The sequence below is a fragment of the Acipenser ruthenus genome, chromosome 27 (genome assembly GCF_902713425.1).
Source record: "Acipenser ruthenus chromosome 27, fAciRut3.2 maternal haplotype, whole genome shotgun sequence".
In the NCBI taxonomy this organism is placed as follows: Eukaryota; Metazoa; Chordata; class Actinopteri; order Acipenseriformes; family Acipenseridae; genus Acipenser; species Acipenser ruthenus.
The window spans coordinates 8,382,354-8,398,704 of record NC_081215.1 but is presented as its reverse complement, the minus strand read 5'-3'; the positions used below and the strand labels follow the sequence as shown (position 1 = coordinate 8,398,704).

The 16,351-nt window shown below is 39.9% G+C and overlaps 2 protein-coding genes across 3 annotated transcripts; one reads left to right on the top strand and one right to left on the bottom strand.

The window, feature by feature from the left end:
• The first annotated feature begins 2,465 nt into the window (after window positions 1–2,465).
• Window positions 2,466–7,905, top strand: LOC117432041 (uncharacterized protein C1orf50 homolog). Its single transcript, XM_034904937.2, is given in 6 exon segments — window positions 2,466–2,610; window positions 3,734–3,849; window positions 4,669–4,755; window positions 5,344–5,475; window positions 6,154–6,203; window positions 6,205–7,905. Coding segments are annotated over 6 exon segments (552 nt in total). The 5' UTR covers window positions 2,466–2,540; the 3' UTR covers window positions 6,302–7,905.
• A 131-nt stretch (window positions 7,906–8,036) lies between these two features.
• On the bottom strand, window positions 8,037–15,823 carry LOC117432126 (AP-5 complex subunit beta-1). Of its 2 annotated transcripts, none has more exons than XM_059001853.1 (3): window positions 15,723–15,823; window positions 14,198–14,403; window positions 8,037–10,829 (listed from the first exon to the last, which is right to left on the bottom strand). In XM_059001853.1, exons 2-3 carry the CDS (start codon window positions 14,375–14,377, stop codon window positions 8,178–8,180), a joined length of 2,832 nt encoding a protein of 943 aa, XP_058857836.1. In that variant the 5' UTR covers window positions 14,378–14,403; window positions 15,723–15,823; the 3' UTR covers window positions 8,037–8,177. The 2 variants fall into 2 exon arrangements, with proteins under 2 accessions (XP_058857836.1, XP_033909524.3); XM_034053633.3 differs by having other exon boundaries at window positions 14,198–14,359.
• Between the last annotated feature and the right edge of the window lie 528 nt (window positions 15,824–16,351).

The window sequence follows — 16,351 nt, the reverse complement described above, 5'->3', positions numbered from 1 at the left end:
TCTGTGCAACGCGAAATACAAAAACCTACTAAACTAATCGGAACTGTGCTACCCGTACACCCCGCACTAAACTAATCAGAACTGTGCTACCCGTACACTCCGCGTAACGACGTGTATTTGTTTATATATGAATAAGTATAGCCAGGACATGAAGCAAGAAAACGTCTAGAGATAAAATACACAATGTAACCCGAAACTGGTTTCTTTGTAACACAGACCAGGCTAAAAAAAAAATGAATAACTATGCAAAACACTTGCAGTAAATTACAACAGTGTTACCTCCCCTTCACTCAAAGCGAAATAGGGCGTCTGGAAAATAAATACATAATAATAATAATAATAATAATAATAATAATAATCATAATAATAATAATAATAATAATCAGTATGCCACGGTGTGTAACTGATGCATATAGCTGTAATACACTGTTATTATCTTTTGTTAATAATGGGGATTCACACTTAAACACTGACTTAGAGTTGGGGTTTGCCAAGGCTACCTTAAACAGAACTGTGACATTCTTTAAAATATTTATTTAAAGTTAAACTTATTGCACAACATTTAGACTTAAATTAGCTTTGAAAAAAGTGACACTTTTGCTACTGTGACATCACAGTTTGAGGGAATTTGACATTTACGACTAGATCATGAGTCATGTTAGCCCCTATTATGAGTCCGCTTCTGTGATTTTACTGAAGCTTGCTATCGCAGGTTTCCCACCAGGGGGCGCGCTATTGCATCAGTCCAAATACCGTGTAACAATTTTTTTTTTTTTTTTTTTTTTTGGTTCCTGGGTAGTAAGTGTTATTTCCTAATTGCTTATGCCTCAAAAGTATAGAAAAATGGCTATTATTCCCCACAAACTTTGCTTTTGTGACCAGGACATATTTTGAAATTTACCTATTTTCCAGAACATTCCAGATAGATTCAGTGCTGAGTAAACTTGGAGTAACTTCTAGAACTTTCTAGAACTTTCCAGTAATATAAATAGCTGCTCCATAATGGTAACAAGTACCCGTCTCTTCCCCTGGCTCACTCGGTGCACCTCAAAGAGGATTACAACAGCATCAAGACCTTGCTGGACGCCTTGAAGTATGATGAGTACGGCTGGGAGGTCACAAGAGACTTCAAAATGGTGGCATTCCTGATGGGTCTCCAAGGCGGTTTTACCAAGTTTCCCTGCTATCTTTGCCTTTGGGACAGCAGGGACACCAAGGCGCACTACCACAGGCGGGACTGGCCACAGCGAACCGAGTTCTGTGTGGGGAGGAACAACATCAAGTGGGAGCCACTGGTGGACCCCCGGAAGGTGCTGATGCCACCACTGAACATCAAATTGGGCCTTATGAAACAATTTGTCAGAACTCTAGATAAGGAGTCGGTAGCCTTCAAGTACCTTCAAGACTTCTTCCCTAAGCTGTCTGAGGCAAAGGTCAAAGCCGGTGTCTTTGTCGGACCACAGATAAAGAAGATCCTGGAGTGCAATGAATTCCCCAAGAAGCTCACTAGTAGGGAGAAAGCGGTTTGGAACAGCTTTGTCGCAGTGGTTCGGGGCTTCCTGGGCAATCACAAGGCCGAAAACTATGTGGAGCTGGTTGAGACTCTGGTGAAGAACTACGGCACAATGGGCTGTAGGATGTCCCTCAAAGTCCATATCCTTGATGCTCATCTTGATAAATTCAAGGAGAACATGGGAGCGTACTCGGAGGAGCAAGGCGAGCGCTTCCACCAGGATACACTGGACTTTGAACGCCACTACCAAGGACAGTATAACGAGAACATGATGGGAGACTACATTTGGGGGCTGATTCGTGAAAGTGATTTACAGTATAATCGTAAATCTCGAAAAACTACTCACTTCTAAATCTTTTGTAGTCATTTTTGTATTACTTTAGTATAAATACATGTTAATTTGGATTCATATGTTGTTTTTTTCTGACTTTATGTGAACGAAAAGACACAAATTCGCCCGTTTTCTCATTGGAAATAGGTAAATTTCAAAATATCACTGTCCTGGTCACAAAAGCAAAGTTTGTGGGGAATAATAGCCATTTTCTATACTTTTGAGGCATAAGCAATTAGGAAATAACACTTACTACCCAGGAACAAAAATTGTGTTAAATAGTGTTATCCGACCTATAACATGACGGCAAATCTAGTAAATAAGGTGAGAAGTGCACACACTCTCCCATCAAAACAGCACGGCCATTGGACATCTAACCTGCTGCTAACAGTATTATTGGTACAGTATTATTTTTAGATGACATGCATACTAATATTTTTTTTTAGTTAGATGTTTTAGTGTATTTTTTTAACGTCTCAGTACTTTTACATAATTGCCCAATGTAGCCCTCGCACTAAGCACAGTGCATTTTGCATTACATAAGCGCTTGTGTAACATTCTAACCATTTTTCACAGGCATAGGTGTCCAGAGTAACACTTTCACCCAGAACCCCACACGTGTCAGCAACATACACTTTTATTAGAAAAAGAAAAAGATAGAGGTTTATTTTTTGTATATTTATTTCAAATTCTGTAATGAACATGGAAACGGACAAGGACAACAACGTTACTGCACCAAAGAAGTTGACAACACGTACTACTACTGGTAATGTAAATACATGTTTACTGATCTTGGCTGTACAGTGTAGCAGTGTTGAGGTGAGATTAGGTAATATAAGTGGATTCTGGTTATGCAGTCGTGCCGTGGCACCCTCATTCTAACAAACGGGTTTCGACCGGGACGAGGTGAACGGTGATCGGTTTTTAAAGGCAATCAATATTGTCAAATTAAGTACTGTTTTGATTATTTAAATAAGGTTTGATATTCACGACTATGTCTTTCATTATCAGTCAGCTGGTTAGTGCTGTGTTTTACTCCTGGTATCAGTTTGTAAAGGAATGCGTGTGAGTAAAAACCGGAGGAGGCTTTTAAAATGGATTGTTTCAATCTCCACAGACATTACCTGCATTCGGGGGTATTTTGGCACAGGTCGACGCACTAGTTGCCATGACATAATACTATTAAATAGTTTATAGAAATGAAAATGGGTAAACTATGAAGTGTATTTAAAAAAAATGTTTTTCAAACGTCTGCGTTCATTAGCTGGGTCCGAATGCAGGTCCGGTTTGTTTTGTGCAAGAGTCATGTTTATGTTCTCTAGCACCGTTCGGGCTTTTTAACTCGCACCCAATGCATTCTGGTAAGTGTAGTCCTAAACAACTGAAAGGAACCCGAGACAGATAAAACGTACCAGAATGCATTGCGACGTGAGCTGAAAAGCCTGAACTGTCCATGTGAACATGGAGTCATATGGTATTCATTGCATTGGTGTGAGGTCAGAGATTCCATGTGTATGGATGTGTGCCTGGGTTAACCATTGCACAGCCTGCAGCTCTGGAGATGAGGAAGTCTTCTTCTTATTATTTGTTTATTTAGCGGACGACTTTATCCAAGGTGGCTTACAGAGACTAGGGTGTGTGAACTATGCATCAGCTGCAGAGTCACTTACAATTACGTCTCACCCGAAAGACGGAGCACAAGGAGGTTAAGTGACTTGCTCAGGGTCACACAATGAGTCAGTGGCTGAGGAGGGATTTGAACCGGGGACCTCCTGGTTACAAGCCCTTTTCTTTAACCACTGGACCACACAGCCTCCTTCTGTTTAAACACAGGCTTGCATACCCTTCTGTTAACCCACTGTGTCCTGCCTGTCCGATTCTTCTTGAAGTTGCCCTGGTGGAGAGTAATACCAATCCCTCTGGTCTTCAGCTGGTGAGCTCTTACCAAACCAACCGGGTGGGGGACCCAATGGACCTGGTGGCACTGGCACAACAAGTGCAGAAGGTAGGGGCATCGACCAGACTCTGAGCCACACTCGCTGAAAGCAGGGGTGGAATAGTTTAGGGTTTCAAGTTTAGAGTGTTAAACGTTTATAATTTTGCCTTGGTCTTAATAAGTATTAAGTGTACAGTGTCACTTTCACATTCTATATTTCTTCACTTTTTTCATATACAATTCAATGTTGTATCTTTGTTGTACCCAAACACACGTTGCAGAAATGTATACAATGTGATAGAGGGCTGCTTATTATGATGTTTCTGATTGGTCACTAAGCTTACATGTTTAAACATGTTAATACTAAAGGTTAAACGTTTTGGACGTTAAAAGTAAACTAACACCCTTGTAGGCAGCTGATAAATTAATTTAATAAAGTCCAATACATTTAACCTTGACTTGTTCATGTTGTTATTTTTTTTTTGCTGCAACATTTTTGTAATTATATATGGGAGCTTAATGAAAATGATCAGGTACCAGCAATCTGGCTACAGGTCAGAGTTATTACACAAGTTGTCCAACCAGTAACCAGTAAATCTCCCTGGAACTGAAACTGCCTGCTGGGAGAGATCCAGGCAACAAAGGAGGTAAAACAGTTTCTCTCATCCAGTTCAGAGCAGATTTAGCATGGGCATGATCACTTGCTCGTAACACAATAACAAGACAGGACTCTGTATGGGACATTTGATGAATTACTAAATTAAATCAACTCAGATATGTGTGTAACTTTGCTCGCCATATTGCTGGATGTTTTTCACTGCATACAGGACACGAGTGACATTATGTTTCTTATAATGCTTGACTGATCTCTCTGTTCCTGTTTTGCAGGCAGATTAATTTATTCGAGCCAATGCAAGCAACAGACTGACAGTAATAGCTGAACAAATTCGATACTTACAGGAGCAAGCTAGGAAGGTATGGGGCCTGCTGTTTTAAAAATCACTATTCTAATGTTGACTTTATGTAAGAGGTGCTATTTCCCCTAGTTGTATGTGTCTTACATCCAGATTTACAGCAGTGTGAGATTGAGATGAAGCAGCGTTCTTCTGGGGTCCTGCTGCTGGGAGGGGCAGTTTACCTGTTCACTAAATTCAGTTGCATGTAGTGTTGGAGCAATGCTTGCTTTGTTACCATTAATGCATCTTTTTTCAAAACAGCTGATCCATCAATCCATCATTTATCAAATATTACCACAATAACTGCAGTTTTCCCATTGTAATAATCTGCATTTACCATAATGTTTTGTAATATGCTTTAGCATACCTCTCTTCGCTTTACCATGCCTTTACTCTGCTATATTATACTTTGCTATGCTTTCACTGTGGTACGCTTTTATTAGGGATTAGCACCATAAACATTTCACGATTTGGAGATGTGGATGATCTATCTTGCAAAGCTGCTTTAGCAGAATCCTCTGAACATTGTACCATCTCTCAGAGTACATTTCATATGTGGTCAGGTTCTTTACACACCAAACCAATTGTGTGTGTGTGTGTGTTACAGGTTCTAGAAGATGCTAAGAAAGATGCTGAACTTCACCATGCTGCCTGCAATGTAGTCAAGAAGCCAGGAAACATGTATTATCTGTACATGCGGGAGTCCGGTCAACGATATTTCTCCATCCTCTACCCGAAGGTAAATAAAGGTCCTTCTATAGTGTAACTTGTAGCTATATCTTTAGAATTGGTCTTCCCATTGTGGATTATTGAAAGCTATACATTAAAGACCACTTCACCAAAACATGTTCAAATTATGCAGTCATATTTGTTATCTTCTATTTGTCCTTGGCGGAGAGATATGTATGTTATTGACATTTAAATATATATATCTTTTTAAAACTCAACACAATCATGCAAATTGCCATCTCTTGCTTTTTCCCCATTACCTTGTTCACATAGCCAAAACAATTTTGATAATACTAAAATAGTGTATCAAATATGAAAAAAGTGAATCAAATTGAGACGAAGTCTAGGATTTCCCACATGATGTGTTATCTAATTTTAGCTATTACTGGTGTATGAGAAGTGCTTTTGTCTTCCCACGTATTGTATTTCAGATAGGAGTTTGACTTCAACTAAATCGTTCTGGCAGCATGGCAATAGGCTGCTGTCAGTGGACTCATTGCAGTGCTTGTTTCTCCAAACTGTACTGTATCACAGGATTTGGAATCCCAATGAAAGGGAGTGGCAGAGTTTAGACTTCAATCCATTTCAGTCGTGCACACGTTCTCTTGGTCTCATTAATGATTTCTTAAGCTTTACGTTACACAGAGGTTTATTTATTTCCATGTGCTGTGTTTGTATTTCTCTCTAGGATTGGGGTTCCAGCTGCCCGCACAAATTCGTTGGTGCTTATAAGCTTATAAAGGGACTCTGAGATCAGCATCCTAGACAAGCTGCTGAGCCAGCAGATAGCCCTGCCCCCCTGTAATGAGCCCAACTTCCAGGGGCTCACACAGTGAACCTCCCCCGGACACCGGGCACAAAGAACAGACAGACAGCATTGCAAGGTGTCACACTGACACAGCACCATTGCAAGGTGTCACACTGACACAGCACCATTGCAAGGTGTCATATTGAGACACCAGCATTACAAAGTGGCACATTGACTTCTGATAATGTATACAACTACAGCCATGCTGCTTATCAATACATTGTGTCTGAAATACCCTTAACCCTGCAGTATACAAAGTGTCTTTTTCAGTTTGCTGTTATCTTGTAAGTAGAAAAGGCCATCAGCGTAGTCTCCACTTCAACTGTGAGCATTAATTACCAACCCATCATAGACATTACATATAATTTGATAATAAAGATAGTACATCTTGCACAACACAATAAGGTTTAAATGGTTAAAAAAAAACTGCTGTGTAGAAAGAAAAATATATATACCGGATTTTGCCGAGTCAACGCCCTGATCTGAACAATGGCGCCCCCTCCCAACTTTCAACTTATAATACCTGAGGGGACATAATCACAGCTCACGTGAAATAACTGCTTAGAAGTAGGTGCTCTGTGCATTAATGATTCAGACAAGTGCTTGCATCATCAACGATGAAGGTTCAGATGACGAAGACGTGGAGTTTGGAGATTTCGGATCAGATGATATAGACTCCGCAGTCTGATTGAGTATGCTTTCCTGTTACACTACAATCCATATTTGGGGTTTTAATTTTTAATTTTTTTTTTAGACACTGCAAGAGCTTGTAACTCAGGCCTTTTTTTGTATTGAAGATTTGAATGCTATTATTATTATTATTATTATTATTTATTTCTTAGCAGACGCCCTTATCCAGGGCGACTTACAATCGTAAGCAAATACATTTCAAGCGTTACAATACAAGTAATAGATTAAGAGCTAGCTATAGTGCTACTTTGGATATTAAATTATTATTTAGTGTTGTTTTTTCACACTGGACACTGCAATTTCTTTCGTACAAAGATTATGTAAAGCCCTTTATTTTAGTGGACCAAAAATGTCACGTGTTTATATATTTTAAATGCAGCAACTTTTATCGTAACGTTTTTCACCTACATACTGTATGTGGTTTTTCATGACATGCATTTACACTGAACACTGGCTTTAAAGTTTAATGTTTGTTTTGTGAAAATATTTGAAATGACAAAACAGTGGACAGACTGCAGCAACTTTAAATTGTATTTCACCAGTCAATACATGTTAACTGCACTTTTTGATTCTTTGGCGTGACTGTAAAGATGACATCAATTGGCTAATTAAATAAAACACAAGATTTTACAGTTTTGCAGGTAAATTGATTTTCTTATTTATAGAGAAGCACTGAATTTTCTCCCGTCTGATGATTCATCAGACAATTCACAAATGCATCCCAGCCCTGTTACTATCCAACCAGCGTAGCCAATATCACAGAATATTAAAAAGGTGCTCAGTTTTCAGCCCACCAGTGAGGTCCACAAGTGCAGATGTTTCCACATGATCAGAACTGGTTATTGTTAGGGATGTAACGAAACACTTTGTATTGATAAATTGTGATACTTTATTTATATGATATATTGTATCATAATAGAAAGACATTTTTTTGTAACAGGATCCAGAAAAGCAACAACATAGCTCATTGTAGTTCAACAAGTGGTTCTTGAATGAAGAACAAGTGTGTTTTGTAGTTGGTATGAATACATCCTTACTAACTTATTACACGTTTGTATTTTAACAAAACAGTCCATCATTAAATGCTCATTTAATCTTATTAAGCATCGTACAAGTAGCCCATCAGGACCATCACATATATCGTGGTACATATCATATTGCAAACAGTATATCGTGATACATAATGTGACATCAGTGTATTGTTACACGTCTAATTATTGTGTACGATCAGCACTATAATCTGTGATGCACTTAATGTAGGAATTTATAAAAGGCAAAAGCTTCCAGTTGTCAGTTATGATACTGACACTGGCTGCATCCTCTGAATTTTTGATCTTCAGCAAAACATAAAACTGAGGGGGTAGGAATAGCAGAACCTTGTAAGATTCAGTATTCAATTGCTTAGAAACCAGGTATTTATGAAAGCTGGACTCGATCACCTCCCTCAGAGACCTCACGCCTACTTCAAAGCAAAATAAGCTTGTGGCAGACTGGCTGGACTCTTCTGGACACAGGGACTTCCAGAGTTGGTGAAAGAGCTGCTCTCTGGAACCCTGAGACCAGTGAACAGGCACAGGGAGGGGCAGGAACAAGTCTGGGAAGCCTATAGGAATCGGATCCAGCTGGGTGTGCCAAGAAAGCCCATCCTCTGTGGTAAATATTGCACTGGCATGAAGAACCGTGGGATAGGGCCTCCAAGGCTTGAGAGTCAAGGAAACCACACAAGGCTTCCTGTCGTAGATGAGGCATGGCACACTGACATCGCTAACTCGCTCGTAATTAGAGTCCGTCTGCTCAAAATGCAAACATATACAAAACAGTTTATGGTATAGTGCATCAACTTCACCTGCAAAGGTTAGATGATATTTCAAAATTACCACAGAGGCAAATTCAGGGTTCAAGAACTGGTTTTGATAAACCTTTAACAGGTCTACATCAGGAGTACTGTCCTCTGGTCCACTGCTCGAATGATCAGGTTTACTAATACCATCTTCAGAAAGTTTGACAAGCTTCAGCACTGGCTGCCTGGTTCTATGGACAGTTAAACAGCTGGACAGTTCTTCGCTTTCAGCCATGATAGATGACAAGGACCTGATTTTTGCTTGACTCTCACCTGTTCCCATATTCAGGACCCCTGAAAGCTTCTCCTTGGAAAGGTTAGTCAGCAGGGTGTAATAGAAGCGAGCATGATCTTGGATGTCTACGTCCTCGAAGTTGTGCATCATGAATTGAAGAAGGTCGGCCAACTCGATGAAGACCTGATCCAGGTTAGGGTGCTGAAGCAAGTTTCGGCAAACTGAGAGAAGAGCGTTGCCAATCCGCCAGTCTCCCAGTCCACAAAGGCTGGAGTTAATGAGGAGATTGAGCAGGAAGCGCACTGTGCTCCTCTGTGAAGCCTGTTCCTCTTTGGCCACCCTGCCTAAGACCTTCAGGTGCCAGTACAGGTTTTGGTGGATCAAATGCTCTAGAGGGAGCTCAACAATCAACATCTGTAGGGCCTTGAGCAAGTCAGTGGGCCAGCTGGAGTCCTCCAAAAGCCTCTGAGTGGAGTCCACCAGGTTGATCAGGTTAGGGGCTAAGGTGTAGTGCCTCCGGTAGAGCTCAGAAAGACTTTCTATCAAGTCTGTTGTGTACTTTTCATTGAGGTAGAAATTCTGCATAAAGATGTAGACTGCTCTGAAAAAGGTGGTGGTCATTTCTCTGGTGCCATGGTGGTCAACAATTTTATGGAGAGCCATCAGGTGGTCAAAGATGTAGCCGATTCCTTCCTCTTCGTCATCTTCTAGGTAGACCAGACTCAGGATGTTTAAGCGGGACAGCATGGTGCTGCTGTCATTAAAAACGGTGGGGAAAAGGGAGGCCACCATTCGAGGGGTCACCAACACAGGCAAGCTCTCCTCCCCGTTGGAGGAGATAGGACGGTTCTCTGGGAAGTGGAGGATACATTCAATATAAAATAGCTTCTGTGGGGTGGACAGCAGTGGGTGCTGGGCCATGCCCACCAGCCGCTTCAGAAGAAAGTTCTCATCCTCGGCTGTGAAGAGGCTATCTGTGAAGGTCCCTTTCATTTGCAGCGTGGAGTGCAGAAGGGAGATCTCCACGGTCCCAAAGAGACGAAGAAGCTGAGACTTGAAGATGGCCGGAGACAAGGACTGGACCATGGAGACCACCTGAGTCAGCTCACGAAGCAAAGCGGCCTGCGTCACTGGGGTGAGCAGATAGCACTCCTCTAAAAGCAAGGAAACAACTGATTTCAACTCTTTGGTTTCCACGTTGGATGGAAGAACAGGGATCTGACTCATTGTTGTCAATTGAACCAGCTCCAGTGGTTTTTCTGTTGCCTTCCAGGCAAACCCTTCATTGCTTGCTAAAAGCTTCTTTAGATCTCCATCCATCACGTCTTTCTGCAAAGTCAGGCAATGCACCGCGTTCCTTAGGGCCACTCCATACAGGAGAGTGTATGCTTGGTGCAAAGGTGTCATCTCCTGCTGCTTCAGGGAATAAAGAGCCTCCAGCTTATGGGAAAGCAGCCCTGGGCAGCAGGTTTCCATTTCTCTAAGGCAATCACACGCTATGGCTCTCAAGGGTCTAAACATCCCACCATGCTTTTGATCATTTGTATCCTGTGCTGTCTGAAACAAGAGATCTAGAAAGCCCTCAGCCACTTTAACCCCCTGCTTCACAAAGGAGGTGGATATTAATACGGTGGCGATGGATAGCATCAGGTGGCACTTGAGATTCACAGATTTGGGCGTGTGAGCCGTTCGAGAGAAGATGCCCAGTAAAGAGACTGCTGTCTGCTCTCCCACTTGTGGGGACGGGCACAGGATAGTTGGATGCTCCTGCAGGGGGCCTAGCATTAATACCTGCAATATAAAAAGAGAAGAAAGTGTGATAGTAGAAATAATTATAAAATAACAACATAACATCATGAACTGATTATATTCAGATTATTTTATTAATGTTATTATTTGTTAGAATTAAACAAATGTAGAATATTTACGTTGCTATTTGATGTGTTATTTTATTCTGAATACAGCAAAAATAATGGTACTCTGTTGTGTACTGTGCAGCTAATGTGGTACTGTAGCTTTAATTGGAAGACCGACGCTGCTCACTGCTTGAGTTAAGCCTGGGCACCGCTAGCGGGGAGCAATGTGGGGTGATACCGCAAAATTGGTGGACACACATAAAACAGTGTATGCAGCGCCGGTTTCCAAAGTAAATCAGGCCCTACCAATACAGCCAAAGAGGAAGAATTTCAAACCAAATGATATGCAGTTCATTTATTGAAGAACATATTAAATATTAAATAAAAAATGCCTTATGATTCTGAAAGCTTCATTTTTCCCTTAACTTTCTGTTCTTACAGAATTAAATATCAAGAGCTGTGTTACCCCTAACAGACACCAAACAGAACGAGGCCAACATTATTATTATTATTTATTTCTTAGCAGACGCCCTTATCCAGGGCGACTTACAATTGTTACAAGATGTCACATTATTTTTACATACAATTACATTATTTTTTATATACAATTACACATTTATACAGTTGGGGTTTTACTGGAGCAATCTAGGTAAAGTACCTTGCTCAAGGGTACAACAGCAGTGTCCCCCACTGGGGATTGAACCCACAACCCTCCGGTCAAGAGTCCAGAGCCCTAACCACTACTCCACACTGCTGCCCTGTTTTTTGTTACTTGTGTGTGTGACGAAGTAGTATAAGAGATTAATCACACAAATCAAGTTTTCATCCAGATATGACGTATCATGCAATCCCAAACCGATTGGTTGGGGTTAGAGTTGCCGCTGCGGGAAAATGTCTCAGCCGCAAAATACGCTTGCCTAGCGATATTTTGCCTTTCTAAAATTCTTCCGCTGCGTGAGAACGTGAGTTCAGTCTCATAAAAATAATTGGTGAGCGATATGCACGGCAAAATGCTGATTTTTCCATGTGATACTGGGCCACTCATGTGTGTCCCACGCTTTAGGCTGTGTTTTCATATGATCTGCTTCAGATCATGTTCAGGTTAAGTGAATTTTCTGCATCGCGATGGGGTCTTTCGCAAGACAACCCCACCCCGAACACAAAAAGATTTGAGGGTTCTAAAAATGTGTATATATATATATATATATATATATATATATGGAGAGAGAGAGAGAGAGAGAGAGAGAGAGAAACAAGGTCTTGTTATATTGTTTTACTATTCCATCATCAGCCAACTCAAAACCAAAATATTTCTAAACTTCACTGTGCAGACTTACGGATTGGCTAGAAAATGAACAACCCCGAAGTAACTGAATCTTCAGCTGCTCTGCGTGTGAATGCTGACTCACAACACTTCTAAACGTATTAAGCACGGCGTCATGCTGAATTTTGCATTATTTTGATGTTTTAAAAGTACATCTAATTTATAATACGAAAGTTCACATTTTAAAAATACATTAATATAAGCGTAAGTAATCACACAGACAAAATGCAATGAACCGCAGACTCATATCTCTTAATAATGCAAGACGGATGGCCAATCTTAATCTGGCTTAATGTAGCATGCAAATAGCATTTGGTACCTAAACGCCAAATAATGGAATAAAATGGTTAAATAATACGTTAGTATGGGGTGTTTGCCTGCGAGACTGACAATGATTGTTATGTATAGGGTTTGTTGTATCTTAATATAAAGTAAACTTGATTATACTGTCTTTGTATTTGTAGCAATTGTAACAATAAAAAGCAGTCTGCCAGCGTACTTGAGTTTTTTTTCTCTCACAATATATAAATCTATATATATATAGACAGTTTACTGATGTTTTCATTAGGTTGTTAATTGTACATTTTGGCTAAAGTTAACTAGAAAAGTCTAAACTACAATACTGCTGTTTTCTAATTTTATTGAACATATTGACATGGGTCAGACAAGGCATTGCTTTAGAGACATTATACTTGGACTTATATACATTAACCACAATTGCCACGGCCACAGACCAGAATCTTAATTTGTTAATGTATGCCCCAGTTCCTTCGTGGCAAAGTATTGTTCAAAATTAAAATACATTGAGAGCTTGGAGTTCTTACGGCATTGCTATGCCAGGATAGCACAGTAGCTGTATTAGCTGTTAAATTCACCAGTGCATCATCGCTGAAGCAGCGGATTCACCAGGGTTGAGAGTCGGTGAACTGCAGCAAAACCAAAATGGTCGCTACCACTATGGAAGTTTGTCTTGTACAGAGATACTATTATCAATGTAATTGCAGATTCAGAGATACCAAATCTTTTGAAAGTGGGTATGGAGTTGTGTATTTTTAATAAACATATAATAGCGCTAATAAACATATTGATAAACAATATCACATTTGCCAACTTATCCAGAATAACCGACTGAGCTGGTGACGTACAAGAATTCAATGAGAGAGAGAACAGCTTATTTTTATTATCGTGTATGTTATTTGTCCTTTTATACTTCAAACAAATATGTTACAAAGTTGCGAAAAGTGAGCGAACTGTATTTGAAAGTGCATCCATTAATATATTCATATTTATAAATATTTACAGTTGCAGGCTAGCTGCTTTCTACATTTTAATGTAACAACAAACTACTCCTATAGTCAGTTAAAGATAACTAAACCTTCGTCCCAATAAGCTTTCAGCTCGCACAGGTCAACCACAGCCTTGCATGCCGCAGCAGCAACCTTTCTATTATTATTATCGGCTATGTTGATTCACCAAACTGCTGTTAAATTCCTCCACCGATGAGCACCAAGTGATGTCACTTCCGACTCAGCGATGCAGAGAACCGATGAATTTAACAACACACCAGTAACTGAGACAAGTAAAACATACCAGCATGCATGGCGATGCGAGTTGAAAAGCCTGAACTGTCCTAAACTGTTCTAGCGTATAGGGAGTCATGTTGTAACCTTAACTGCACGGCTTACCATAGCAGATTGGTGAAATTAACAGGACTCCAAAAGACCAATGTTGCAAATTTTAAAGGGCTATAGTCAGCATTCTTCAAATGACTCAAATGTGATATAGCGTGTTCTGTGTATATAGGTTTTTAGACCATGGTATTAAAAACAAGAAAAACAACTCCAGCCTCTCAAGCACTGTTTTTTGTTGTTATCTGTGCATACTTGATTCTAGTGAACTTTGTGATGAATTTTGAGACGTCTTTATAGGCTGTAGGATGTTCCGTTAGGAGTCAGGTGAGTCTGAAAGAGCCTCATTACCTTTGTGCTCTCGCTGACCTTGTCATCCTTGAGGTCCTGCAGCAGGTCAGACAGGAAGTCCTCCGGAGTGGTGCTGGAGAGGAAATGGCTGGGGCTGCAGGAGAACGCCGCTACTCTCTGGGGCCAGCCTTCAGGGTTTGGTGCTGCCATTGCTGAGTCTCCCTGCAAAGAGGCAATCATCAAACTGCTTTACTTCTTAAAGTACACTGTAAAAAAAAAAAATGGACAATGAATCAATGATAATGTGACAGCTGTTTTTTTTTTTTATATATATATAAAATATATGTTTCCTGCTAAGCAAGGCTTTCTCCTGAACCACAATATTCCAGACATGTTTTCATTCATATTTAGCTATAGAGATTCATATGCCCCAAATTCTTTGCACTTTCCAACTTTTTGAGGGAATGTCATAAGGGTACTACTGTTACTGTCATCCCTCCCTGCACCTGTGTATCTGTGCACAGTGCTGCCAAGGTCAGATAGCAGCAGTGTATTATCATGACTTGCGTTATCAACCGCAAAATTAAACCAATTAATACATTGTGGATGACGTTTCTTGCGTGGACTGACTCTTCATGTACACTGGTTAGCTACTAATATTGCTTTCTATTTAAAGTATTTTCGTGGTAAAGTCCCAGTATTACTGCAATAGACGCATAATATGAACTGATTGTCAATACTATAGTGATATATTACACCGTGTAACAATTTTTATTTTATTTTTGGTTCCTGGGAGAACGTGGGAGCGTACTCGGAGGAGCAAGGCGAGCGCTTCCACCAGGATATACTGGACTTTGAATGCCGCTACCAAGGACAGTATAACGAGAACATGATGGGAGACTACATTTGGGGGCTGATTCGTGAAAGTGATTTACAGTATAATCGTAAATCTCGAAAAACTACTCACTTCTAAATCTTTTGTAGTCATTTTTGTATTACTTTAGTATAAATACATGTTAATTTGGATTCATATGTTGTTTTTTTCTGACTTTATGTGAACGAAAAGACACAAATTTGCCGTTTTCTCATTGGAAAAAGGTAAATTTCAAAATATCACTATCCTGGTCACAAAAGCAAAGTTTGTGGGGAATAATAGCCATTTTCTATACTTTTGAGGCATAAGCAATTAGGAAATAACACTTACTACCCAGGAACAAAAATTGTGTTACATAGTGAAATCAGTGTTTCCTATTGGATGAACATAGGGATTTCTAAAGAGAATTTACACTTTTAACAAGGCCCTTCCGTTCAGAGGTCACGTTTTTTGTACAACCCTAGACCCTGTTATATCTATATTATGATTCTCACAAAATGTCGTTTTCAAAAGCCATGCATAACTTGCTAAAAAAAATGTGTTTACTTTTCTACAGCACCGAAAAACATGCAACGTACGTTTTTCCTGCTCTTTTTAAACGATGCCGCTGTGAATTTTGCTTATAAATGTTCGTCACAAAATACAAATGATAACAGTTACATATCATACAGAAATATGCGGTATTATTTAAATATTTTGTTGTCACTTTACCTTATTAATATTTTGTTACATTCCTCCGTTCCTGCATTCACGGTCATGTGATGACACACCGTGTCACATGACCAGTGCGGTGGGATCAAGTCAAGGCTCTTTGACTAAAACAGAAAGTAGGCCAATATAGCGTATTATACATTTGTATACTGTGCTTTTCTGAAGCTATTTAAAACATATATGACGTTTTCTGCAGTATACTGTATACAGTAAAATGTAGGACGTTGATGTATGACTTGCATATTAGCTGTAAATGATATCTCCCACAATATACAAGGTACGTTACTGCTGCCTAACAGGATTCATCGTTTTTATTTAGAAGTCATACACCCAAATACACAATCCTAGAACAGCACTATGTTCTACTGAAATCTTAAGTGTTTTTTAGAAAGGATTATTTATTATACAGAGTGTCCTTTAAGTCAGGCATCTGGGCATTAATATAGGTCGGCTCTCTCTTTCTTTCAGGTGTGAAATCTCTTTAAGAGAGGAACGAATTCAGATCATTTTCATTTGTGTTGCAGATATCAGTGCTGTGTGGCAAGCCCAGAGCCTTAGCAGCTTCAAATTACACGGCTCTAGATTTCTATCACTACCCGCTTACCTAGTGTCAGTCTGAGCCGTACAGC